This window comes from Pungitius pungitius, chromosome 5, assembly GCF_949316345.1.
Source record: "Pungitius pungitius chromosome 5, fPunPun2.1, whole genome shotgun sequence".
Classification (NCBI taxonomy): Eukaryota; Metazoa; Chordata; class Actinopteri; order Perciformes; family Gasterosteidae; genus Pungitius; species Pungitius pungitius.
The window spans coordinates 20,358,452-20,385,355 of NC_084904.1; the positions used below are offsets into that span (position 1 = coordinate 20,358,452).

The 26,904-nt window shown below is 43.7% G+C and overlaps 2 protein-coding genes across 3 annotated transcripts; one reads left to right on the forward strand and one right to left on the reverse strand.

Annotated features, from left to right (window-relative positions):
• Positions 1–4,322: 4,322 nt before the first annotated feature.
• Positions 4,323–10,749, reverse strand: lhx6b (LIM homeobox 6b). Of its 2 annotated transcripts, XM_037483678.2 has the most exons (9): positions 10,554–10,749; positions 9,767–9,897; positions 9,109–9,237; positions 8,735–8,856; positions 7,135–7,355; positions 6,444–6,544; positions 6,235–6,330; positions 5,073–5,244; positions 4,323–4,621 (listed from the first exon to the last, which is right to left on the reverse strand). In XM_037483678.2, the coding sequence occupies exons 2-9, from the start codon at positions 9,767–9,769 to the stop codon at positions 4,539–4,541; spliced, it is 927 nt and encodes a 308-aa protein (XP_037339575.1). In that variant the 5' UTR covers positions 9,770–9,897; positions 10,554–10,749; the 3' UTR covers positions 4,323–4,538. The 2 variants fall into 2 exon arrangements, with proteins under 2 accessions (XP_037339575.1, XP_037339576.1); XM_037483679.2 differs by having other exon boundaries at positions 7,135–7,352; positions 9,767–10,749.
• Positions 10,750–19,907: 9,158 nt separating this feature from the next.
• ptgs1 (prostaglandin-endoperoxide synthase 1) lies at positions 19,908–26,314 on the forward strand. Its single transcript, XM_037483688.2, has 11 exons — positions 19,908–20,050; positions 20,146–20,223; positions 21,688–21,804; positions 22,222–22,362; positions 22,989–23,132; positions 23,206–23,387; positions 23,490–23,573; positions 24,199–24,445; positions 24,594–24,880; positions 25,051–25,198; positions 25,776–26,314. The coding sequence occupies exons 1-11, from the start codon at positions 20,044–20,046 to the stop codon at positions 26,123–26,125; spliced, it is 1,785 nt and encodes a 594-aa protein (XP_037339585.2). The 5' UTR covers positions 19,908–20,043; the 3' UTR covers positions 26,126–26,314.
• The last annotated feature ends 590 nt before the right edge of the window (positions 26,315–26,904 follow it).

Here is a 26,904-nt window from a genome sequence, read left to right on the forward strand (position 1 = left end):
GACAGAACCACGCCCTTTTCTTGTACATTTAAAATGTGTCAACTGTCTCTCGGACGTCTCTTGCCGTTGTACAGTATGCGTTGTCCCCTATTGTGAGCATTATTCTCTCTGTAGGATCAGATCTCACGGTGACACTGACTTGGTTGAGTTCCTGCCTCGTACACAAACAAACACACACACACACACACACACACAATCACAGAAACACTGAAAAGGACAACAGGGATCTCTTTAACTCTTGAAATTATACACTTTTAGAACAAATAAAAGAAAGTATTTCTTTTGTACTTTTTAGAATCTGATTGAATAAAAGAAAAAAACGTTGTCGTGATGATTTCTTATTACTTGACATCGTGTAGGTGAGCGTAACAATGCAAACAAGCTCTTGCGATACGCTCTGCAGAATGTATCACCACATATTAATAACACTTCCCTTTAAAAAAATCTGGATGCCATGCCTCCCTCAGTGTGTCGCTATATGAGAGTTTGCGTTGCACGGATCACCCCACTAGAGTTCAGCGTGGCTGCACCGCCGCCTTGTGGTTAAAGAAAATACTGCACAGTCCGTACAGACCAGCTAAAACATACTGTCTAGTCTTAAGCAGTAACTAAGATAGAAAAAGTAACTGCATTATACATGACACGGGTCCAGTGAGTGTTCATTTGACCATCTGGAATTGTCTTTATAGCACTTTTTTATTTGTAATGTGTCATATCGTGAGCATAAAGAAGGAATGTTGGGCCAAATATGCTACACAGAGTGCGGAGGCCCCCAAATTCCCTGCCCAACAATCATATTAAAAATCTTTAAGAGGATTAAGAAGTACATTCTGCCCGGTTCAGTGAGCACGGGACACATTTTTACACGTTGCTTTTGCTACTTTTACGAAAGTGAAAAATACATGACTAAAACCGCTGTAATGTTATTTTTGTTGAGAGAAATAAGTGTCCCAGTGTGCCCCCAGGAGACCGATTCTCATCCTGCTCCGGCTTCTCACAAATCAAACTCAAGTGCTGGGATATATTTTAAAAGCCGTCTCCCCCCCCCCCCCCCCCCAATATAAACACACCCTGGGATCGCGTGTTTATTTTCGCAGGCTGGCCGTCAGCCCGCCTGAAGGGAATCATACGTTTCAGCCATTCCACCCCCCCCCCCTCCCCCCCTCCCAGGCCTCCTTCTGGCTCTCGATTTGCTACTGTAAGAGTCAAGAGTTTTCACTTGAAATAACGTTTCTATGTTTATTTGTCAGAATACTGACCCCCCCCCCCCCCCCCCTCCCTCTGTCAAATTAGTCAAATTAATACATGTTGCTTTGTTTGGAAACTTGATACTGCCGGGGTTGAAATGATAGGCCTTTTGCAACATCCACATTTAAACGCAACACCCCCGTGCCACAAAGTAAATGTTGTCCAGCTTCTCTAAAAGAGAAAGTTTCAGTTCACCCTCCCACTGGTGTCTGTGGACGTGGCCCGGCTCTGGAGGGGGTTGAAGGTTTCAGTTTAGATGTGACGTGACACTTTAAGTGCTTCCGTGAATAAGCAGCCACTGTTTAAACAGCAAAGCCATGCATTTTGAAGGTGGGTGCAGCATTGTTTTTTTTTTTGTTGAAAACAAAAACCGGAAACCAAAAGAAAAGGCAACCAGGCTCTGATGCACAGTTCAAGTTTACAACCTTTTATGCAACAAATTCATTGAAACGTTTGAAACAACAGACGCAGGTGGACAAAACCAGAAAGAAGTCTCCATTCTTCTGCTTGTCGAAGTCAGGTGACCAAGGTTTTACATGAAATAAGTTCACCCCGTCATGTTCTAAAAGAACCAAAACATTCTTCTCTTTAGAAGTTGAAACTGAGAATGTGTAATGCTCGCCATCATCAGCTCAGTCAAATAACATCCTCAAGTGAAGAAACAAAACCAGAAGCATATGGCAGCATCTGAATACACTCGAGGAGGAGGAGGAGGGCGCTGATGAAGATGGCTCACGTTGCAGTCTTGCACAGAGGTTTTGTTGACGGATCGTGCAGGGGAGAGCTCATCAGCGTGAAGGAGGGGAACGGGAATGCGCGGAGACGAGGGGCGCCGCAGCGTGCACACACGCACACACACACACACACACACACACACACACACACACACATCTCTGCTCATTAGCGGGGCGACGCTGTAATTCGGAGAGCGAGCGGCTCTGCAATCAGGGGCCTATTCATTAGCGCTTTCATCTGCGACCACTCCAAGCTGCCAATCAACCGGAGCGGACGCGACCAACACGGGGAGGCTCGTGCGCGCGGAGGAGACGCGCCCGCAGTCTCGTATCTGACGGGGACTTTGAAAGGGGAAGAAATGTGCGTTTTTTTAGAGTGTATTGCTGGCAGGCGGCCCGAGCTGCATGTGTCTGATAATCATCTCTCTGCTAAGCGCATAGATGGCTTTTGTTCTAAGGTTCCACGAGGAGGAGAGATTAGTTCAGAGCGGGTTTCCTCCTGGATTGAATTGATTAAAGGTGATTGATTGGGGGGAGGAGGGGGGGAGGGGGGGTGTGGGTTGAGGAAAGAATGAGAGTATTCCATCAGTGTTCGTTTGTGTTGCAAGTGGTGCGCTCCTTCCTCGTGCTCCCACACAAAAGACACGTATACGTGCATCACGTGCGTAGGATGGAGACGCACACACACACACACTTTCATGCACATGGACTTGTCAACGTTTGGGAATCTATAAATCGTCAATTGAAACTCCAACGAGACCTGAGTTCACCTCTTTTTAGTTTGTGTTCACTTTTTATCAGTCAGGGGACAAATTAGACAACAAACACGGTGCCACCCCACTAAACACATTGTGAGAATATGATTTTCATGCGGGATGTTTTTTGAGTTGAGTTTCATTAAAGCGCTCAACCAGCACAACCAGGTAAAATTACTAATAATTAGCACTCGTATCAAAGAAACTTAATTAATTTCCCCCTATTGTACACAAGGTGTGGAATCTATTAAAAGAAGTATGAAAATGTGAAGCTGGAGCCAGAAGCTTGCTAGCTTAGCTTAGCTTAGCATAAAGAGGGAAGAAACAGCTTCCCTCCTCTTTGCTCAAGAAAAGCCAAAACGATTAGCCGCTACTTTCATGGCGCACAAATCACTTTGCAGAAGTTTGTCTTTAGCTTTTGAGTTGCTGATGTGCAGATTCATTCGGACAGAGGAGGTCTATTTTCCCCTCGTTTCCAGGTGTTGCTATGCTAACCATTTGCGAATAAAAAAAACGTTTTATTTATTTTTTATGTTGAGGTAGTGGTTAAAACCAAAAAGAATCCCTTTATGTAATGTGTTATGTAAATAATCTATAGCACATAGCTACATAGAGATTTCCTTAACCTTTCAAATATCAATACATCATCATCTGGTATCAAACGTCCTGCTGCTTGTTGGGGTTGTGAAGATGGAAGTTAATGGGCGTGGCTCACCCCAAAATCTCTTGAAGGTGCACATTGGGCCAGTTTTTAAAATGTAAATCTGATGATATCCTTCAACTCAAAGTATTCCATTCCTTCTTGACATTGCAAGCTCCTTAAGTGCCGTCAATCAATGTAACAGCTGTGGATAATCTGTGTTAAAAGGCCTCATAAAAGCCAACACGCTGCCAGATCAATAGTCACGCTGCCACAGCAGGGTTGACCACGTTTCCTGGTAAGTTCAGTGTGTAAATTGGAGATGAAGTGCAGTACATTGTTCTCCATAACAGGCTTCTGCAAGTCCCCGGCCCCTGACAGTCGACCTTTTGATTTTTGTAGCTCTTAGTGTGAAAATAGGGCCTTTATGATGTTGGGATCACTCTCTTTAAAAACGTGCACTTCTCCAGACATTTTAACACACACACACACACACACACACGCACACACACACACACTTGCTTTCTCTGCAGCAGTAAATTCAATTTCATCCTCAGTTATTCAAACACTAACATTTTCATAACGGCTCTGATACATTTTTATTAAACTGTAGCAGTATTTACAATGTACAATCACTGAATTATTTCATTTCAAGACACATCTAAAAGTGCTTTTTTTTCCGAAGGTTAAGTTTTGTTCTGAATAAATAGGAGTTTCCTGACAACAAGACAACAACAAATAACAGTAAAGCTGCAAACGTGCTCATCACCAATACAAAAAACAATTGCTGAGGTTTTACTGTAATACTGCTACAACACTGGTTCCATGTTGCCGGCAAAAGCATTAAAATACCTTGAGTGGGAAAACAATCCTGACCTGATGCAACGTTTAAGGGTTCCATCATAAAGAGGAAAAATAAAATGTAAGTGGTCTTCTTATTTGTAAAATAAAAAAAAAAAACTCCCACGTTGGAATGAAAGTGAGAAAAGATCTTCACAGTCAAAGAAGAATCCAACCCGTTGGAAACAGATCGCCGAGGTCCTTGCTGCCCAAAAAGAGCAGATTATTGACAGTACGTCCCGAAAGGAATTCTTTTTTTTTCACAACATCAGACGACGCAGATTCTTTTTAAAAGAACAAAAAAAGTGTGTAAACAGGAGGTCAGCGGCTGATGGGAAGCTGCGGCAAAGAGATGGACGGATGGTTCAAGTGGGCCGGAGCGGCGAGGACGGAGAACGGGTGAGCTGCGCGAGGAAGGGAGAGAGAGAGAGAGAGAGAGAGAGAGAGACCACGTGAGAGGATGGAGCACCGGGACGTGATTCGGTTCAAGGAAACGCTGCCGGACGACGAAGGCAAAAGTGTTCGGTGTAGTGGTTGAAATGGGTCGTCTCTCCCTTCGCTGTGACCTTATATAAGTCCTTCTGGGTTCATGGCACCGGAAACTGTTCCATTAAACCAGAATATATGCTCCAATCTCGGGATTTAAAAAAAACTCCTTAAATCGTATTGTTCCAATATTTATTCAGACCCTTATTCGACATATTATTAAAAATATTAAAATATTTGAAATGTAGTAGAAGGAACCAAACCTCAAATCTCGACTAAACGAGCCGCGTCACAGATTTGCAAAAGAGCGCAACAACTCTTTCCCCGTTTCCGTTTGGGTCGATTGACCTCAAAGAGCCTCCAACTCACCGTCCAGGTAACCGTGCAGGGCCAGCAGGTGCGGTCGGTCCGGGCTGCCGAAGGGCGAGTAGTGGATGTCGTCCGGCAGCGACGGAGGCATCCGGGACATCGGGGCGCCCTGCGGGTACCCGCTCAGGGGCGGCTGCTTTTTGTGTCGAGCCCGGCAGTTCTGAAACCAAACCTGGGGGAATCATTCAGATGGTGAGCAAGCAGATGGTGGGTGGGTGGGTGTGGGGGGGGGGGGGGGGGGGGGTCATTCCATTTCATCCATCCATCAGATAAATGGGCAAGTGTCAGAGAGTCAAATTGGCTCTGTGAGATTCAATTTTAACTCTAAGCTGGTGTTTTTATTGTACCAATCACTCAACGAAGTGTTTTAACTCGGAATAAGTGTCAAAATAAATCTGCTCAGTGTTGAATAAGACGTCATTTAGCTGATGCTTTTATCAAAAGCAACTTATGTTGCAGTTAGGTGTGTTGCTCAGGGACACTTGGACATGGAACATGGGTAAGACAGGAATTGAACCAACAACCCTGTGTCACTCTCACCAATCCATGCGCCATATTACATGGAGTTAAGCCTGATACCAACAAGTGTGACACTGTACAGTTACATTTCAATCCTATCAAAGAGTTAATTTAACTCTACTAAGTGTTGCAAATGAATCTGATCTTGACTCTGGATGATGACTCCAGCTCTTAAAATTGGTTCTGTAAGAGTTGAATCTTTTTTCAAGTGTGATTTTAACTCTGCACTTCAACACTTTTGCCCAACACCGGAAAATTAACTCTTAAGGACTTTGCTGTGTATCCTGGTTTGATTGATTATTGTCATGAAAAGTCAATGTTTAATCAAATAGTTTATGTTCATCAAAAGTAAATCATTAGTTTTCCAAACAACATCAAATTGGGATAAAAAAGATTCTCATCATGTGCTCTTTTCTTTTGGATTACCTGGTTAAATCCTGCAGTTTTCAGGGGGAAACGTGTTCAAAGGTTGACACTGCTCCATTTTGAGCAACTACAAGTGAGAACATTTCACAACTAAATTCTCTTGATTTACAAGGTTATTTTTCCAAAAATAATTAACAGAATTTTTAAAGATGCATCAATCCTACATTTGACAAGACAAATATGTTTTTTTCCTCCCACAACCCTTTCAAAGGTCTACCTGTATGACTCGTCTGCTCAGTCCCGTCATTTCTGCCAGTTTCTGTAGAGTTTGGGCATCAGGGTTGTTGTCCTGAGCGAACTGAGACTGCATCACCTGCCAGGACACAAGGTCATGAATCCACACACACACACACACACACAAACACACACACACACACATATATATACAGTATACACACACACATAACCTGAGTGGCCAGAACACACCTGCAGCTGCTCAGCAGTGAACGATGTCCTCGCCCTCTTGGCTGGCTTGGGTTGACAGTCCTGGTCAGAGGGCAGTGCTCCCTCCAGAGTGAGTCCTGTCCCTTTAAGAGAGCACAACCTCTTACAGGCCTGATCCTCCACCCCTGAATTACATCTCATCAGAATTTTCAGTCAGAAGTTTACACAAGACACAATTCGCCCCAAAACACAATTAGGGGGTTTTTCATGCCGACAACAGCAGAGTCCAGAGTATTTATGAAGCCACTTCTTTCCACTGAAGGCAGCAGGAAAGGTTATTACGAGTTTTAGGATCCACAACTATTCTCTTTTATCTGTAACATGGGAAGCTGATGGCGTTGTGCTTTCTCACTCAGGCTCAATGTATTTGATTGGTGATTTTGTTACAGCTCCTCGAAACGTTCAGGTTCTTTTGTAACAAGATCATGATTTAATCTCATAACGAGTGAACAAATGGCTGCTCAAACTCCCAGTAAAGTTTTGCATTCGATGTCTAAACCCTAAAGGTTTCCAGTCTTTAAATATTTCCCCTTATAATATTTTTGTGACCGTGAGCTTCTGGGCGTTTTCATCCAGAGTTCCAAAGGTCAATTTGGACCCTTCAGAGATCGACACTTGCAAGAATACTCTGTTCCATGTGGTTGACCGTTGCACCCGCGCCGCGGCCCGGTACCGTTTTCTGCAGCCCGCCGCAGGTTGTCCAGCATGACGTCGTAGTGACTGCGGCAGAGCACCCTGCCCTCCACCAGGCCGAACTCCTCCCCGGTGGACAGCTGCCTCTTGCAGGAGAAACAGGCGAAACAGGCCAGGTGGTACACGCTGCCCCGGGCGCGCCGCACCCAGTCGCTGGCGTACACCTGCCGGCCACACTGAGCGCACTTAGTGCCGAACCTGCTGTGAGGATGAGAGGAGGCGACGGGCAGGTGAAGGTCGGCTGTAGGTGGCACACCTCGGCTTATGCCGGGGTCGTTCACAGAAACGTTTAATGGCGGGTTTTCCGAGCTGTATTCTATATTTGTTTAGTCTAAACTTTATTCCCTTTTGGGTTAGGGTCAGGGTTGCGGCAGGAAACGTGGTGTCAGACCACCTCTCTGCATCTCCAGAGTGATCTAAACACGGAAGTCTCTACCTTTGAGGGTGTGCACGTGCATATTTTCAGATCAATTTGCATTCAATCAAATGAGCAAAACGAATTGACACACACTGGGGTTTAGTAGTTTTCACTTGTATTATTTGCTCTTTAAACAGTCTAAGAATTGCTTTGTAAAATGTTTTGTTCGTGGTATGCTGTAATATGATTAATTATTGGATCTTGTAGACGCCCTGTAAGCCCATCATGACCATTATATTATTAAGATATATATTATTAAGATTTGCGGAATCTTTGTACTTGGGTCCCAAGTCCAAATGTTGATATTGGGGAGCAAATACCAATTTGCTGTAAAACACAGAAATAAAAACCAAATTAAGTTCAATCATTTCCAGCACAAAGAATTTTTGATATCACCTCTCACTGGAAATTCATTATTTTTCCATTTATATATTTTTTTAATTTTCCCTTTAAAGTCTTTACTATCTCGGAAAAACATTCCCCATTCATTTATTTAAAATCCGAAAATTAAAAAAGTTGAAATGATGATACTTGATGTTTGCATTTTTTATCAACGTGAGAAACAACAGGGATCATGCTTTGCGTTAAAGGTATTTGTCCATTAGGAATTGGTTGCATGAATTTGGGGATATTTTTTTTTCAACCTCACGGAAGGAGGATACCGCTCCGGTATTGTTATTTTTTTAATTTGTGAGTTTTTTTCCGTTGAGTATAGACACGTGGGCCTGTTCCTTACTTTCTTTGTTATTGAAGTCCTCTGAAGTTATTAATTAGATCAAAACCCCAGAGCTTACAAATTTACAGTATCAGAAACACTGAGTATTCTGCAGTTTATTCATGTATTGGCCTGTAAAAACAAAGGAATCGAGAGAAAAAAATGATTCGGAAAAAAACCCTAAATATTTAAATTATATTTAAAAGTAAAGGTTTAAATAACCTCAGTTCAATTGAGATAAGTGATACATTTTAATTGAACCTCATTATAAATATGTTATTTAAATAATTCATCAGATGTAAAAAAGTACCTATTAGTTTTTAAAATGCGTTCAATTAAATTAAATTGAATTGAATTGTAACATCACCAATGAATCACCAAGAAGAAACTTTCACAGTATGCTCGCGTTTTAGAAATAATAAATCAGAACAAAGAGGATTTTTATACCTGAAATAATCCAGTTTGCAGTAGATTTCTTTGTTTTTAACGTAGCAGCTGTTGTGTTGCCGCAGAGACGCTCTGCACACGGAACACTCCAAACATCCGGAATGCCAGTTCAGGTTGTTGACCTGTCGAGATTTAAAATAAAATACAATCACATCTAATGCTCTTCTGAGTATTTGTGACCGACAACCATCAAGGTTAATGAAAATATGATTTCTAATGAACTAACTCATTCATTTTTTTTTAAAGTAGATGTCACCACATTTTCCTTTTGCTCCTATTTTTGCACAAATTTTATTATAATATAGGCAAAAAAGACTCAAGTTGATCTACCAACCGAATGAATGTCGATCACGTTTCCTCTTCTTGTTTCTCACCTTCAGCAGGTATCGGTCATGGATCTCCATGCCGCAGCTGGCGCACCGGTTCTTGGCCGCCGGAGAGCAGAGGCAGGCGGCCTCCGACGGGCTGGACTCCGCGGACTCCTTCTTCACCTCCGATTTAGACTGCGTCACAACAAGACGGGTTTATACCGAACACACCAATAGTTCCATTGTCCGATTATTAAGAGAAGAGACTCGAAAAATACACCAAAAAAATATTGCTTATAATTTTCCAGATCCAGTCCCGGAAAAACGCCAATAAGCCTTTCAACACTACTTCGACTTTATTAATGTCTACATTATCATTCACTTACTTATGCTATTATGAGGCAATGCCTTTTTTTTGTTTCATTTATTACACAAATATCAATCTGCTGCATTCCTCAATTTAATCCGAAAAAAGCAGAACAATTGCGTTTTCGTGGCCGTGCTCTCCACGACTTCCCGGTTCATTCACGCACACATACAGCCCACAGTCCCACTCAAGCCTGATTTAAACCTGAACGTCTCAGAGTCCTGCGGTGGTTACCCCGCGTGTAAAAAAAAAAAAAAGTTCAGGGAAAAATAAGCAATCAAAGAAGCTCACACCGACTGAAGGACAAAGAAATCAAAAGGATGCAAAAGCGAACGCGTCCAGATGTGTATGACTCACCATCTTCGAGTCTTGCACGCTGCCTATTTGGAGAGAAGATGGAGCTTGGTTTGTGCATTACGCATCTCTGCCCCAACCCACACTACATCCGGTCCAAAACAAGGAATAACAGCTTCTCCTGCATTTAAGCCCTGGCAACAAAAGGAATTTTGATGCAATTAGAAAGCAGAAAAAAACACCTATATATGATCGATCTTTCCTCTCGTGCGCAATAGGCGGCTGTATTCCCATGCAATCAAAACGCAGTGAAAAGAAAGGATGGCACTATGGCATCTGCAATTAGCGGTGGATTGAAATGCTTCGCTTGATAAGTGGCAACCCGAGTGTCAATTTTATCTGGTAATCAAGAAAAGGCAACCGAGCCACCAGGCAAAGAGCGGGAGAGGGGGGGGGAAAAAGCGGCGCATCTTAATTTCAATAGCTGTATAATCGAAAATCGAAAAATCTCCAAAGTGAAGTGGCCCAATTGGAGATCGGATCTATTCATAACAGACAATGTGCAGAAACTGCAGCTGATCTCAGGGTATAAAGGAGCCTGATTGTCTCGTTGTCATGATGGACCCATTTAAGTGCTTGAGGCTCCCCTGGGTGATTACAGCTGCATTCATGAACTGCCAGAAAATCCGCGTTTCGGGGGCAATCCGGAGTCTGTGTTGTCCTTCATCTTGTCGAAATTATCAGGAATGCAAGATTATGTTAATTACCAGCAAACTAGTGTATAAATATTGGAGGCAGTGAAATAAGGAGAGACGGCCTGTAAGGAAACAGAAAAACATATACTTCATACATGGAAAACCTCCCAAAAACAGCGCAAACATCGTCCAAAAATAGTTTCCCCGGAACATCACAGAGGAAATATTCCAACAGTTCCGCGAGACATTGCTCTTAAAAACTATTCTCTCTGTCTCTGTAAAGCACACAAAAGGTAATCCAACTTCGTCGACTTTGTGGGGATGAAAAAGCCGGTGGCACCAGCGTGCGTGCGTGCGTCGGAGCGCGCTGTGGTTCCCTCTGTGCGCCTCCGCTCATAGTCTACACCCAGTCAGACAGGATGTGATGCTGCCCATTGGACCAGCACACGCGCGGGTGTACCTTATAAACGCGCACGTATGGGGCACGAAGTCACGAAGAAGAAGAAGAACACATATACAATGGTGGAAATCCACTGGAAACACCCACCGATCCACTTAAATCTCTTTCTTTTTCTTAAAATGATGGATGCGGATTGGAGGCATGTGTTTGTTGAAATCACTTCACTGTGTCACTGCTGATTGCAGGGTGATGGAGAGTTGCTAAAGATGATAATGCTTTTAAACAAGATTCAACACTTGCAGTCTTTTCTGATCAGTTTAGATTTGATTTTGAAAGCAGGTCAAGAAAAGTAAGAACAATTACGTGCACATTGAAAGAGTTATTGTAGCTTTATAGTTCCACAAGGTCGAACAGCAAAAGATAACTTGAAAAGTTCTGATTAAGTGGGTTGAACAGCCTTCAGAGGAATGTTACCACTTTAATAACTTGTTCATACAAGAAGAGATGATGTGTTAATGTGAGATTAATAGATCATTGTGATTTTGGTCATGCGGGATACTTTTCTAGACAAAACATTCTTTCGGTTGCGCTCGTCTGGTTTTATTTGTATGGCTTCGGAAGGAAATGGTTGTATCTGATCTGAAATTGTATTTCTGGTATCCATGGGCTCGACACAGTAAATAACATAACCTTAAAAGACCGATGTGTTCATAGTTGAGAGTTCGTTTTGTGAGTTGAAGTGAAGTAAAGAGAACAAGACAATCCGTTTTAGATACATTTCTCTTAACACAGCTTTAAATGAGTTTCACCAAACTACCCGCATGAGAGAGAGAGAGAGAGAGAGAGAGAGAGAGAGAACAGACTCAAAGCAACAGTTTCCGTGAAATCAATAACACTTTAATTCTCATCGATGACCTTAAAAGCTTGCGTAACAGCAGAAGTGCATCGCCTCGGTCTCGTGACGCACTGCAGCGGCTCTGTGCATTAACTGTCATTACAGGTGGAGCAGGGTCAACTGGAAGTGGTCAAGATGAAGGAGACTTTTAAGGAGGAACGAGAGCTATTTCGCCTCCATTAGGGTCGTTCTTGAGTGATGGTGTGCAATTTCTTTTACCAGTTGAATGACTCTTTTTTTGAGACAGTGATTTTTGACGTATGTGATCCAAGCGAGATAAATAATCGTGAAGAAGCTTTTGGGACCATTTACCCGCTGAAAAAGATATAGACATCTTCACCCTGGGAAGCATTTTAGCCCTTAACAATGCATTTAATGTACAGATAAATCGATCAAATTTGAATGGCAACTTTAGCATGTGTTACTTAGAAAGAGACCCGTTGTGCAGCAGCCTCTTTAACCGTTTCCTGTCCTTTTCCGGGAGGAATTTCCTCTTCCTCTTCCTTTGACAGGTTTGACAACATGAAACGCACAACAACCTCCCGGCTGAGGTGATATTTGAGGACGGGTCACCGCGTTGCATCCCGTACAGCTCAGTGCGGTACATGCGTGTGTGTGCGCGTGTGTGTGTGTGTGTGTGTGTGTGTGCGCGTCCTGCAGACCTTGACCTTCCTTTACATGCAGCCAGTCGTCCGCGATCCACACAAACAATACGTGACCAGCGCGCTGCCACAATAACAACAAACTGTCACCGCATGCTAAAGCTATTAAGACTCCTCCAATGGGCCCCAGCGGACAGCTTTGATGGCTCCTGCGTCAACAACGCATGACGTGAGTTCAAACGAGGCCAAAGCCAACCGGCATTTAAGGTGTTGTCCCCCCCCCCTTTTTTTCCGTGGCTGAAAAACAATGCTCATGTAACGCAAACAGCCTTCAACTCGGAGGCCAGGGCTCAAATCTGAAAGATCTTCGTGCTAATAGAGTGTAATAAAAGCTGCTGCTGTAATTGTCAGTGGGATAGTGTGTGAAGCTGAGCAGCCAGGCGACGTCATCTGACAGCTAAATAATCCGAGGATGTTGTTTTTCTTATTTGATTTGCCAGGAGCAACAGTTTTCTCCTCCCGTCACTGAGCTTGGAATCATTTTTTATTTTTTCTCAAGCAGTTTTAACAGTTTGAAGTAATTACTTCTCACGAGCAGTAGTGTTTGAACTTGAGAACTTGATAATAACCCTTCAAAAATGGTTCAATGAAAACGTAACATAAACATAAGGCTCTAATGAAAAAAGACTAATTCATCACTACTGTGAGGGTAACAGCAGCCGTTTACCCCCTTTCTCTTTAAATTAAACAACATTTCCCTTGAAGACTTTGTGTTCTCATGATTAAATGCCCTGAAAACGGCAGCGTCGTCATGATGCAAATAAGTTGAGTTTTAAAGGAGCCGTGCGTCGAATTTGGTGGCATCTGGGGGGGGGGGGGGGGGGGGGGGGGTTCCCTAAATGCTCCCTAGTGCAGCGATACCACAAACTAAATTAAATAGATGTAAGAATATTTGTGTTTTCCTTACCAAGAGTTAAGTTTGTCCTACACACTAAAGAAGTGCTTGTTGCAATCTTCCAATGATCCACTAGATGCCGCCAAATATTATACACCGCACATTTTAATAAAAATTAATTATCATTTTTTCTTTCCTTCAAAACCTAAATCTTCTTGTTGCTTATTGACATATATACAATTTGGAACTATGGTGCTATCGTAATCTGGTTCTATAATTTTCACAATATAAATGACATTGTTTCAGTAACTATATCAAGTCCTTTTAAGCTTATGTCAAGTATGATATATACAGTAAAATGTGAATCAACAGAGCAAGACCAGAGTTTTTGTTGTATAAACACATCAATGCATTCGTAATCTAGATCTCCACATAGTGCGTTCACCCATTGATCTTCTCCGCCCCTCAGCTCTGCGCCATTGTTTTTTTGGGGTGCGAGGTGCAGACAATGAGCATGATTCATGCCTCTTTCCCTTCAATGGCCGCATGTAACGGAGAACCGGCGCGAAGCCTCGGTAACGGGGGGGGGGGGGTGACTGATGGCTGAGGGGAACCGTCTGGAGACGGAGCGCCACGCAGAGGTCCCGTCTGGTTCCTGCGGCGCTTCTGCCGCTGACGTTCGTGTGAATGTTGCCACCGGTGTTCCAGATAAGCGTTTTTGGATCAAGGCCTGTGTGAGGACAGGGCTCGAAGCAAAGAAAGACTCACAGCTGCCATTGTGTTTTTTTGTAAACTAACCGATTCCCCCCCCCCGTGCCGGTGTTACCCCAAAGCAATGGAACGAATGAGCTGTTGACATGTGAGCCAAAAGCCTGAAATACTTGGCTAAAAGAAATGAATAAACTATGAAAATTGATGTAATAGTTAGCTAAACAACCATGGGTACACTGTGAATTAGTCCAAATCAATATTTGAAGCGGTGGAAAGTAAGGTACTAACGGTTAAGTCAGTCGAACCAAAACACTGCAAATAGCTGTAAGTGATGGATAAATGTTGAAATGTTGAAACCTGCTAACATGACCGAGGTAACAAACACAGACAGTTAAATTGCACGAAAACAATGTCACAAAAAAAGAAACCTTTGTTTATTAGTGCTACAAAAACATCCGGTTTATAATCCCTGTATTTGTGAGTGGATGGAAGGATACGGATGATGTGTCATACGAGCTCATCTGAGGCCGTGAATCACTGCCGAAAAGGTGCTTTGGATAAATGTGTTTCACCGGTTGTTTGTTTGAATCCTTTTCGGTATATGTGCTTGACAACGGCAGACGTATCAGAGTGAGTAAACTGCCGAGGACGCGGAGAAGCACGTTAATGGGGGGGGGGGGGGAGAACTCGTGTTTGCCTATGGGAGCTGGTTGCAGCATCGCGTTGACGTGCGCAGCAACAGGCTGCATCTACTCTGAGATCAAACCCCTTCTAGATTACAGTCCTCAAGCCAAGCTTTCAACAAACAAAAGAAATGGCACGATACGCCCCCCCCCCCCCCCCCCCCCCCCCCACCCATCCCCCCCTTTCTCCGGGCAAGTTGCACTGGAGATTAGAAAAGAAAAAGCTCCATTTATTCAACAAATACAAGTTTATTTGGAGTACAGACAAGGAAAAATGAAGGGCTTTTTTTTTTTTTTTTCAGGGCTTGCACTCCATATGACATCAATTTGGGGGTATTGTGTATTTTGGCCCAAGCGTGTGGTCTATGATAGATGACAGGAGAGAAAATCACGAGCCGCTGGCTCGAGCACAGACACGCAAATTGCTTTCAGCTGATTGCCTCATTCTGCTTGATATTTATCAAGTGGATTACAGTATGCCCCTTTATTTACAGCCAGGAAGCAGCTGATCAATTCCTCTAAAAGAGGGGGGGGACACTGATGTTTTTCTTCTGCTGGCTGAAGGAACAAACCCCTCAAGTGGCCAGTGAGCAGCGTGAAATGAAGTGTATCCTCTGTTGCGTCTTGTTTTACCGCATCAAAAGAATAAAAAACATCCAGAAATACAGATGTTTTAAAATGATGATATTGGTTTGTGATAAAACTGAATTTGCAGATGGATCAAATGAAAGTCCAGGAAAAGTGGGGGGGGGGGGCTAAAAACAAAAGGAAAACTGACAAGCAGGGCAAAGAGAGGCTAATTATTTAATATCCTACCAATTGAAACCTTTTGTCTAACCACGTATTTTATCTGGTTCCATGTGGCTTCGATGTTACCTGATTCAAGGCTTTCAAACCCATTTCAGATTTGCATAAATTTCTCAGGCAAATAAGGGATTTACTGATTTTTACAGAGAAAATCTGTATAATTTCAAAGCAATGTTTGTTATTTTAAATAAGTTCAATGTTGGCCGTTTTTCTTTTTGTTTCCTTTTAACTGAAAAGGTTATAAAGTAATGGACAGAAAACAATAATTTGTCACATTGTCCAAATACTTGGGTCAGTTGTTCACCATTTACATTCATTTAGAGTTGTGTTCCAGTCACCTGATGCGTGCTTGTCCAATATCGATTGTTATTTTGTCCTGGTTTTGGTCTCTAGCATCTACTTAAAGAAAAAAATCTATGAGCAAGATGCTTCACTATATTTGCCTTTCTCTGTTTCTCTGAAAAACTCAGTTTCTATTTACCATCTTTGTCTCAAGCTCATGTTTTTCATTATGAAACCTTTACTGAGTAACTCCACGTATTCTGCACAATTGCTTAACTTGTCTTGCCGTTGTGTATTGTCCTTTTATCTGGAGCTTTTCTAGATTCGGAGAAAATAACCATAGCGATGCAATCAGGGTCAACCCAGCCTCGTGTGTAACTCAAAGCTTGTGTTAGGGACGAGGAGTTCAGAGCTAAAAGTCATCTCCCCACGTCCACTGCCTTGATCTTCATCTCTTTTTTTTTTTTTTTTTGGTCAATCTGCCTCTCACTGAATCGTTGAAGTAACCCTCACAAGAAGAAAGGTTGGACGATCCATTAGCAAAACGCCGAACCTCTTCCAGCTTTATGATCCGCCTCCTTCTACACGGCAATAAGCAATTCAACCCCTCAACCTCCCAGAAGAGGATTTCTGTGAGCAGCGCGTCATTTGCTTGTTGGATGAAAACAAGGAAACAGATCTGTGACTAAACACCAATAAAAAACGCGTATGTAAGAGCAATGTGGATGAAATCGGGTTCATTTTGGCACAAGGGTTCCACGGCAGAGATGTTTTGTGGAGCTGTTGTGACGGCTCTTGAGTGTAATTCAGCCCGCGCTCTCGATACGTTTGAGGACTCGGGCCGAGGTCAAAGATCAGCCACTTACCCAATCAGGTAACCAGCTCCAGAGGGGGGGAAACGACCTTCTTCCGACCACTCGCGCTCACCTGCAGTGACCCGGAGCAATCAGAGGTGAAGGGGTCCTCCTAATCACGCGCACACCCGGCAACACGCCGCTCCGCCCCGGCCTCTTCCAACACCAGCTCCTCCCCCACCTCCCCACACCCCCCCCCCCCTCTCAACCCGAGAGGCCAACTCCCAGTTCAAGTGTTTCAACTGTCGCATCAAATAGGTCCAACCGGGGGGGGGGGGGGGGGAGCGCCGGACGCTTCGTGTGTTTAGTTTGGTGCCGACTGCAATATCCTGCAGCTCGGGTGATCCCCGCGGCTTCGGGGGTAGAGTGGCAGGGAGGGGGGTGCATGGTTGATTGGGGGAGGTGGGGGGCAGGAAACAGGGGACGAAAAACACGTTCATCCATTCCGATGAGACCCGCTGTGCGTTCTGTGGCATTGCGCTTTCGACGGGACCCTCGACCCGCGAGGGCCTGAGGCCTGCGAGCACTTGAGTGGGGGTGGGGGGTGGGGGGAGGGGGGGGCAGCCGGTGAATGAGTCTCGCTCCTCCCACAGAGCTCGGGTCCTCTGTGGCAAGCGGAGTAAACAGTCCGAGGGCCGAGAACACTTGAAACCAGCTCACACCCTGTGACTGATAACCTGTTTCCCGTGAGGTCATTTTAAGATGCTGATGTTTCTTACCCACCGCCTGCCGTCGCTTGGTCATCACGAGCCAAGTTATTTTAAGCGAAAAACAATGATCCTCATGCTCCATGTAGCTGAGGGGGAGGACACCGGGTCGGATGAGGATTCTCTGTGGGTTCTAATCACCTCTCACGTTACGCGTATAGTCAGTCATTCATTTGTTTGTGTGCGAAACATTTTGTACAGTTGATTGATGCGACTTTCCGACAGCGATGAATGGACCATTACTCCACTCCAGAGGAGGTCTGCCCTCCTGTTACAATCTGCTGCTTCTTCAGACACTTTTAACAAACAATACCTGGGTTTTTTTTTTAGGGACCTACCGCTGAGGGTCTCTTTTCAAGGGAAACCCCCATCTGAGATAACACCCACCACGATGCCCTCGCCTGTTCGCTTGCAGGTCGCCCCTCCGTCAGTCGGGTCGGCTCGTTCCCCAACTGGACAGGAAGTCTGCTAATCTGTAACCCAATCCGAGTGGGGGGAAGGGGGGGGGGGGGGGGGGGGGGGGAGGAAGACGTCAGGAACAAGCCTTCAGTGCTTTCACCAATCGTATTCATCACCAGAGTTTGGGGGCCGAGGCTCGTTTGGAGCTGGACCGTAGCTTAACTAAACATCTTCCCCATAAAATAAATGCTTCCAGGTTACTCCCAGTCCAGGTTCCACTCATAGGAGCATCTGATCTCAATTACCCGGAGTGCTATAGGAAGCGGGCGGGCGGGCGGGCGGGCTTCGGTCTGCGGGCTGAGCCAACAGCGCCATGGCAACCGAGCAGCCATGTCTACGAGGTCCCTTTCAGGCACTCGTGAAGGCGGGAAATGATGATTTGATAATTAGTTCCTGATGCCTCTCATACTTTTTCATCTCAATCATATCTGGGAAACAGAAAGTGTTTCAAATACAGTTTGAAGCGGCAAAGGTTGGTTAGTTTGGGGAACCGAAAGTCCTTTGAGGGGTGATTAATGGATGCTCTACACTCGGTTTGCCATTGGGAAAATTCAACACTAAATGAGGAATGAATTCCCCGAGCACTGATAAACGTTAGCATGTTTCAATATGTACGTAGAGGGGAAGATATCACAATTGTGTTACAGTTTCCAAGAAGTATGGGTTTTTTTATAATTCCTGGAACCCCCCCCCCCCCTGTTTAAGTAGTGGGAGGGGTTAAATTACTTTGCTACATTGAAGTGGTTCACCTCCTACATCCAAGATGAAAGGTTTTTCTTGAAACTTTTTGCTTTGCTATAGGAATTGGGGAAAAAAGGCAGAAACCATCCAGAAATACAACAGGTTCAAATAAAACAGGTGTTGAAGACTGTAACGTCCAGAGAAACGTAGAATACAGAATTAGTCACAAAAGTCACAAACATAAGGCACTAATTCTAAGAGATTAAAACAATTGTTGTGTAGAGAAAAAGCATGTAAAGGCTGCAGAAATTAATTATTAATATAAAGTAATGAAATCCACTTTGAATGCTTCTTCTTCTTTCAACTGTGACACTAAATTCATCATGAAGAATACCGAACATTATGGATTTACTCTAAATCCCTGTAAACAAAATTGCACTTTCTTGTTTCTTGTCCTTCTGAGTTTGTATCCTCATGGTTGAAATGCACTTGTATTGTAAGTCGCTTTGGATAAAAGCGTCAGCTACATTTCATGTGATTTAATGTAATGTAAAGATTTCAATTTTAATTTCAGCTGGACAATAAAACTGCAGAAAAAACTCACAAAACACAAAACCAATCATATAGTGACAAGGAGCTGAGCTCATGCAGTTTGTATGTGAACCATAACAAATCCCCTCGTCCTCTCGTAGGAAATAGAACATGTAAAAGAAACCTTTTCCACAGCTGTTGTGGTTTGGGGTTTGGCAGGTCAGCAGCATAGGTTTTTAATAAAGGCGATATTCCGAGAAGAAATTATATCAAACCGATGTGAACAAAGTTTTTTTTTGTTTGTTAAAAAAAAAAAAAACCATTAACTGTTCAAAGAGAGCGGAGGTAAAGTAATAAAGAAAAAATGAGCTGAACATGTTTTTGTTCAGGATTTGACTCATCTCCTTGTGGACGAGCTCGTCCCAAATTGCTACAGTATGCAGGAAATTACTTCAACAGACAAACATCTCACATAGCTTTGGTTCAGATAATGTCTCTGCGGAAGGTATCAAAGATCAGAACCTGGCAATTCAACCGCATTGTTTGCCTCATTGTAAAAAAAAAAAAACGACAGCATCCTCGACCCCCAAATTCCCAGGAAAACAAAAATCAGATTTACTTTCCCAGTCTGAGTCAGTACACGGTATGAATTGCAATTAGCTGAAACCATTCAGGGTTATTCTGGATATTTAATATCAACGTGTGTAAGAGTCGATAATGTAAAAAGCACTTTCTTTTAATTATGTACATTTCCAACGTTTTTAGTGTCAAACAAAGCCTTGTGCGTTACATTAGTTCACCACCAGGTGGCGGTAGAGCGCTTTAAAATCTTCCTGCAGCGTCCCTCTCTGTGTCGTTCCACTGCAATGACTTGAATGACACGTTAAACTTCTCCTTTCCTTCAGCAGACAGACGGTCTTTGAAATGTATTGCAGCCTAAATGGAGGAAGTGGAGTAAACTGAGTCACCGCCCCTTCCCTCTAGCTGTTGTCATAAGGCCAGTTGGAGCACATTAGCAAGTGGTTATGAAGACAGGAGCTAAGCCATGTCTATTAAATTACTTTTTAGAAACATTGTGAACCAACATTTCTGACCACTAATTTCATTTTTGAGCCCTCAGAGAACAATCCACTAAATCATGAAAGGTGAGTCCTCTAATTATGAAATGAAACACCTGCAGGAAGAAAGTTATGTTTTCTCACCGCCAGATAAAATTCACCTGTTGTTGTTTTTTTTGAAGGGTTAAGCCTCTTTTCGGCCTGGTGTCTCCACCTGTTGCTGCTGGAGAGCTCATCGTGTGCTGCTGACTCAAGTGTTGGTAAGACAGTTCTCCCCTCATCACGACACATCTGTATCTGTAACTAATCATTTGGAGGATTTGGTTTGAGGTTGGAAGTAATTGGACTAATAGTATACGTTCTGTCTTCATTATAAGACGATTCATGCAAATCTGTTGTTTAAGTGGACAGTTCGTAGAACAAGCAAATGCAGCATTTTTCTTTTCTAATTCCCAGACACAGAAGGTTCATAGTTGATGACTTAAACTGCGCTGTGCTTCTGTCGACCCGTGATGGGCTTCATGGCGTCTGGTGTTCCAGCACAGACGGTTCAGTCATTTGTTGAAGAAGTGAAGGGACTTCCATTTACAGATTTGCAGGTTTAGAATTAAGGTTTAGGTTTTGACACCTAATGGTGAGGGCATTGAGTCGGTGAGGAAGGAACAAAGCAACACAACCAGTTCCACACCGCACGGCCGATGAGGTAACGAGGGAGCAGGTGGACGTGAGAGACACGTGGTGAGACGTGTCTGGAGACTTGGACAGACGGTCAGGACAAGTGAAATAAAAAAACAACCGAGATAGACACAGTGATGGAGAGTTTATGCCATGACAAGTTTATTTATTGAGTTTTGAACGGCCCACAGGAGCACTGGTGGATGAATTATTGAAATCTCTTTAATTTAATGCAGCAATGCCACCTAATTTAATACAGTCCAGTATTAATGATTGCATCATGAATCATTAAAAGTAAAAGCAGAGAAGCATTTGCAGCAAAATACTACTTTTAAGTGTCAAATGTACTCAGTAGGATTTGCTCCATGAATAGATGTATGAATAAACTGACTTTTTATTATTAATCAAAGAGTGTAATACAAACCAATAAGCAACGGTTTGAAACCGTGGGAAATCGTAATGGGTTCTAACCTTCTTACGGTGTAAACTCACATGGACTAAATTGAAATAGAAGTAGAATTTACTCGGGGTGTTTGCAATGAATAACACGTTTCTACCTAACAATAATAAGGACATACATTACATCACACTAAGTTAAACTGCTGGTGCGTGTCGTCCTTAATGAAGCTTCCTGTCTTGGTAGTTCCTGTCTGGTGGACATGCTAATCTCTCACAGGTATCTGAGGAGAAAGACAAGACTGGTCATTATCACAATGGACTTTTGCAATCGTGTAGGTGGGGGGGGCAGGAAGCCGTGTTACCACAGCGGAGAGCTAAAGATACGATGGAGGTGGTTTGCTGTTGGTGCTCGGCAGCAGAAGTTACTATTTGCAAGCGGGGAAGTCTTTGTAACTTTGTAACCTTACTCTGTGAAGGGTCACTGAGGACATGGAGGGTGTGCAGAGGCAGTTAGAATGACTTCACACAAGATTTACACATACGAACACACAGCAATACTCGTAAACGAGGTTGACAGTGGATGTTCTGAAGGAGTACGCCATCTCCTCCGTCATTTAGGTCCGCGGCTGATCTTTTTCTTTGTCTTTCAGTGAACCCCTGTTGTTATTACCCGTGTCAGAACTCAGGTGTGTGTGTGAGATTTGGTACGGATCGCTACCAATGTGACTGCACACGCACCGGCTTCCATGGAGACAACTGCACCGTCCGTGAGTACAGAAACATGTGCACGACCTCCCAAGCACCCAATAGCTGCTAAAATGTTACATTAAAACGCTAACCACAACCCTTCTAATGCTCAATGGATTGTTGTCAAATGATGTATAGTTTTTAATTACCACATGGTGCTATAGATCCCCCGAAAAGCTCTTCTGCCGAAGGGCGAAAGTCCCAATCCTTACTCTGCCACACTTCATGAACCAAAGAACTGAAAACATCAAACGAACTTCAAATGAGAATTAAAACACGCCTGCGGGATGTTCTACAACCTGAAAACACAAAGGGCTTTAATGTGACCTATAAGCAATTGATCAATTATTCATTTAAAATATTCACAATTGATATTGCCTGCACAGAGGCCGATTAGGTTATTTTCAAGACTATTGATTGTCTCTTTTAACGCGCAGCGCAGCTCTGGACCAGAGTTCGTCTCGCGCTGAAGCCGAGCCCCGGCGTGGTTCACTTCATCCTCACCCACTTCCAGTGGTTCTGGGACCTGGTCAACAGCTCGTTCCTGCGAGACACCTTCATGAGACTAGTGCTGACGGGTAGGTGAAAGAAAGTGCAAGGTAAAAAAACTGCAACCCCTCCCCCCCCTCAACAAATCAGTCAGAATCACAGACCACAGCAGATGAACCAATACGACTTGCGGCCAATATATCCACACATCTTTTTCACAGATCTTGTTGCTGTTATATATATATTTTTATGTCAGAGCACGCTTTGATACACAGTATTGACCTCTGTGTGTATAAAGGGGGAGAGAGGTTTTGATGAATATCTTGCTGAGATCACGGCGTTTTTTTTGGGGTGGTAATCGGCTAAATACTCTCACGAGAAGCGAGGAAGGAAGGTCAGCGTGGGTTCGCCTCGTGCGCAGACAAAAAAGATGTTTGCATACAGACAAAAAGTCCTTTGAGCTCTACAGAGAATAAGCTTCATCAGGCTTTAATTGGTCTGCAGGTATTGAATCAACGGGGTTTTGGTCTCTTCGTGGGCTTTGTCCACCAATAGCATCTCAGCAGGTTTATTCTTTAATTCATTGAATAGATCAGAAAGTGAATCAGCTGTCCGAACGAGGCGCTTCATTCATTTCAATAAACGCGCTGAAGAAGTTGGACGCACAGAACAATGTACTTGTAGCTCACAGCATTTTGTGATTCCCCCTCCAAAGTGAGAAGCGACCTCATTCCAAGCCCTCCGACCTACAATACCAAGTATGGATACCTCAACTGGGAGTCGTACTACAACATCTCCTACTACACCCGTCTCCTCCCTCCGGTACCCGAGGACTGCCCCCTACCGATGGGAACCAGAGGTGAGGCCTGCGTTCCTCAGCGTTCCTCGGGGTTCCTTCGGGACGGGTCTCTAAACGTTTCCTCCTCTGACAGGCAAATCGGAGCTTCCCGATCCCAAAGTGTTGACTGAGAGGTTCTTTAGGAGAGAGACCTTTAGGCCGGACCCTCAGGGAACCAACCTGATGTTCGTCTTCATGGCCCAACACTTCACCCACCAGTTCTTCAAGACGGACTTTAAAGTTCAAGGGGGCTTCACCAAGGCTTTAGGACACGGGGTGAGACAGCCACAGCGCGGGATTTCGTTCTGTGGTTGTTAATGTGTTTGACTTGGAATCGAACTGACAAAGTGATGTGTTTTTTGTGTTTTGTCTCGCCAGGTGGATGCAAGCAATATATACGGAGACAACCTGGAGAGGCAGCATCACCTGCGGCTTCATAGAGATGGAAAGTTGAAGTACCAGGTAGTAAAGAAAGTCTTCGTTTCAAGAAATATACATTTCTGTCAGTTAGATGAGGAGATGTATCACTCTCACTCTCGCCTTTACTGTAAATATATTGCAAGTATCATCATTTTCATTCTAGTTTTCGGTCTGCGGCTATTCTCCAACAAAACATCTCAAGTTATCCTGCACATGTATCCCTCCCTATTATATTATCACTTCCCCCCTGTTTATCATGGCTGCTAGATGGCTTCATATTCACATTCATTTAATCAATGTTAAATAAATGTGCACACAAGTAATGTAATATGTATGACTGTGTCATATGAGTGCTCTCACTCAATACGTTTTTTATTATCTGTAGAATAAGTCTTGTGGTAAAACTGTCACCCTTGCTGGTTGCCTGCCTTTGACAAACTCGTTATCAGTTCAAGAGGGAACTTCCTCAAACCATTTTTATCTAAAAGTCTTTCGACTTGAGGAAGTTCTGTGGCTACATCTCCAGCCTGGTATTTGCAAGTTCTGTCGCAACTTTTTACTCAACCAAAGATGTTTGTGTGAAGAATTTTGAGTCTACTGAAAAATGGTGAATGGTAAAAGTTTGAACGGTTCTGAATTGCCTTTTATTTCTTTTGGTTGTTAACAGACAGTGAAGGGCGAGATGTACCCTCCGACTGCATCGGAAGTCCCCGTGCACATGATCTACCCTGAAAACGTACCCCCAGAAAAGCGCCTGGTCATCGGTCACGAGGTGTTTGGCCTCCTGCCGGGCCTCACCATGTACGCCACCATATGGCTGCGGGAGCATAACCGAGTGTGTGAGATCCTGAAGGCAGAGCATCCCACCTGGGACGATGAGCAGCTCTTCCAGACCTCCAGACTCATCGTCATTGGTGAGGGCGAGTGGTTGTCTATTCAATTATTCAATGATTGAATACACATGACATGTTGAATCTTCAGTGCAGGGCCTGTCTCGTTTGAACCATTTGTTGGTTTGGCTCGGTGTGGGACATCAATATTTGCATTGTTTTTGTCCCGCAGGAGAGATCATCAACATCATAATCGAAGAGTACGTGCAGCACCTGAGTGGCTACCTGCTGAAACTCAAGTTCGACCCCGCCCTGCTCTTCGACGCGCGCTTCCAGTACAGCAACCGCATCGCCCTGGAGTTCGGCCACCTCTACGACTGGCACCCGCTCATGCCCGACAGCTTCCTCATCGACGGGGACGACATCCCGTACTCGCGGTTCATCTACAACACCTCCCTCCTCCTGCACTACGGTGTGGAGAAAATGGTGGATGCCTTCTCGCAGCAATCCGCAGGGCAGGTAGACAAGTCGGGGGGGGGGGGGGGGGGGGGGGCATTTATAACGCGAGGGATTTTCTGCCCTGGGACACGTGAAAGATTTTTTGATGAAGATGTTTGTGAGAGGAGGAGAGACAGGATCCGAATCACGAAGCACGAAGCGTTACGGTAACTTCTCTGTTTGTGACGCAGATCGGCGGAGGTCGCAACTCGCATGCGGTGGTGCTCAAGGTGGCGGAAATGGTCATCAGGGAGTCCCGAGTGACCCGCGTGCAGCCCTTCAATGAGTACAGGAAGAAGTTCAACCTGAAGCCCTACACCTCTTTTCATGACTTCACCGGTAAACATAATAACTTGATATGGAATGAATGCTTTAGATTTATAATTCAACATTTATTTCACCCACTTGGATTTCAAAGGATTTTAGGGAAAGAGAATCTCTAAAAAACAACAGTTGAGAATTAATGTTTTATTTTGTTTTTTTGTAAAAAAAAGTTTTTGAAAATATTAGTTCAAAAAGGTTTAAAAGGTCTCAGAAAAAAATATACACATGATTAAAAGTCTAAATATGTTAGGTCAAAAGGTTTACACTAATACACAATTCAAACACAAACCACCAACAACTACTTAACAAAGTAATGTTGCCTAAACCTAAGCAACTGTTTTACCATTTCAACGCTGTTTTGTCAGCATCATGTTGAAATCCAGCATATTCATTTGTTGACGGCAACACACAGTTCGGAATTTGCTTCTGCCAACAGAGCAGCGTCACAGTGCTACATAGTGCATGGAAACATGGAACAATAGATGATCACATGACTGAGAACAGTTCAGCACACCATGCTTTTGAAGAAAAAACCCATTTAAACTGTGTGACGGTGCAGATTCAGCTATTTTTCCTCTCTTTTTCTGAACAGATGACACGGAAATGGCCAGAGGTTTAGAGGAGCTCTATGGAGACATAGATGCTCTGGAGTTCTACCCTGGCCTCATGCTGGAGAAAACGCGCCCTAGCAATCTATTCGGCGAGAGTATGGTGGAGATGGGTGCGCCCTTCTCCCTGAAGGGCCTGATGGGAAACCCCATTTGCTCCCCTGAGTACTGGAAGCCCAGCACCTTCGGGGGAGAGACCGGCTTCAATATCGTCAAAACCTCCACGCTGAAGAAGCTGGTGTGCCTCAACACCAAGTGGTGTCCATACGTGGACTTCCGTGTTCCCCGCAAGGAGCACGAAGCCAAACCGAGGGAAACATCTACCGAACTCTAACGATGATTTCAATCATCAGAATATGTTGGTTGATGTTTTAATTCTAATTCAGGGGTAAAATTCATGCATGCATTGAGTTATATGTTGTCCATTGAAGCAGGTCTCCCAAATAATAATTTAGACAGCATACCATTAATATTTCTAATGTGTACCAAAACATGTTATCTAAAAAATAAAAGTTACTCTCCTCCGACTCCACTGGGGCTCTCTGGGTTTTTAAACATCTTGCTCAGGAGCAGCCGCGCACGAGAGAGGAGTGCAGATCAAACTAGTGACAACTGTCCGAGTTCTCGCAGACCCAACAACAGGATGCGCAGGGAGGAGTATCACCTCGGAGCGCGTGTGAGAAAAGTGATGACACACCGCAATGGTTTGACTTAAAAAGAGAAACAGGGTCGCTGTACTTCCCTGTTTCAAGTGTTGTTCATAAATATTTGCTGTAGACTAAATGTGTAAAACCTGATTTGGGATGTCAGGGGGGGCTGAACACACTAAACTGTACACTCTATTATATTTGCAACATTAGTAACCATGCCACTTAACTGTTGCATTTAAGGTGAATTCATTATGGTTCAAACCCTAAAATATTTAAAGATGTGAGATGAATCCTAATCCAGTATTATGGTTCTGTATATCCTTCCTGCATTGATAGTCGTAGAATGCAAGTTTGTTTTATTTAGTTCAGAAACTCATATGATTTATGTCAGAAATAACATCCCAGGCCATTTCTGAATTACATGCAAAAAAAATGATACTCGTAGTGGTGTGTAAATGTTTAT

What these genes read in the sequence shown, in the direction of transcription:
- lhx6b (XM_037483678.2), bottom strand. An exon ending in ATGACCGATACCTGCTGAAG is followed by an intron (nt 8,857 to 9,108) that starts GTGAGAAACAAG and finishes AAATCTCGACAG; the next exon opens with GTCAACAACCTGAACTGGCA. An exon ending in TCACTGCTGAGCAGCTGCAG is followed by an intron (nt 6,331 to 6,443) that starts GTGTGTTCTGGC and finishes GTGTCCTGGCAG; the next exon opens with GTGATGCAGTCTCAGTTCGC.
- ptgs1 (XM_037483688.2), top strand. An exon ending in CCAAGGCTTTAGGACACGGG is followed by an intron (nt 23,388 to 23,489) that starts GTGAGACAGCCA and finishes TTGTCTCGCCAG; the next exon opens with GTGGATGCAAGCAATATATA. An exon ending in CGCAGCAATCCGCAGGGCAG is followed by an intron (nt 24,881 to 25,050) that starts GTAGACAAGTCG and finishes TTTGTGACGCAG; the next exon opens with ATCGGCGGAGGTCGCAACTC.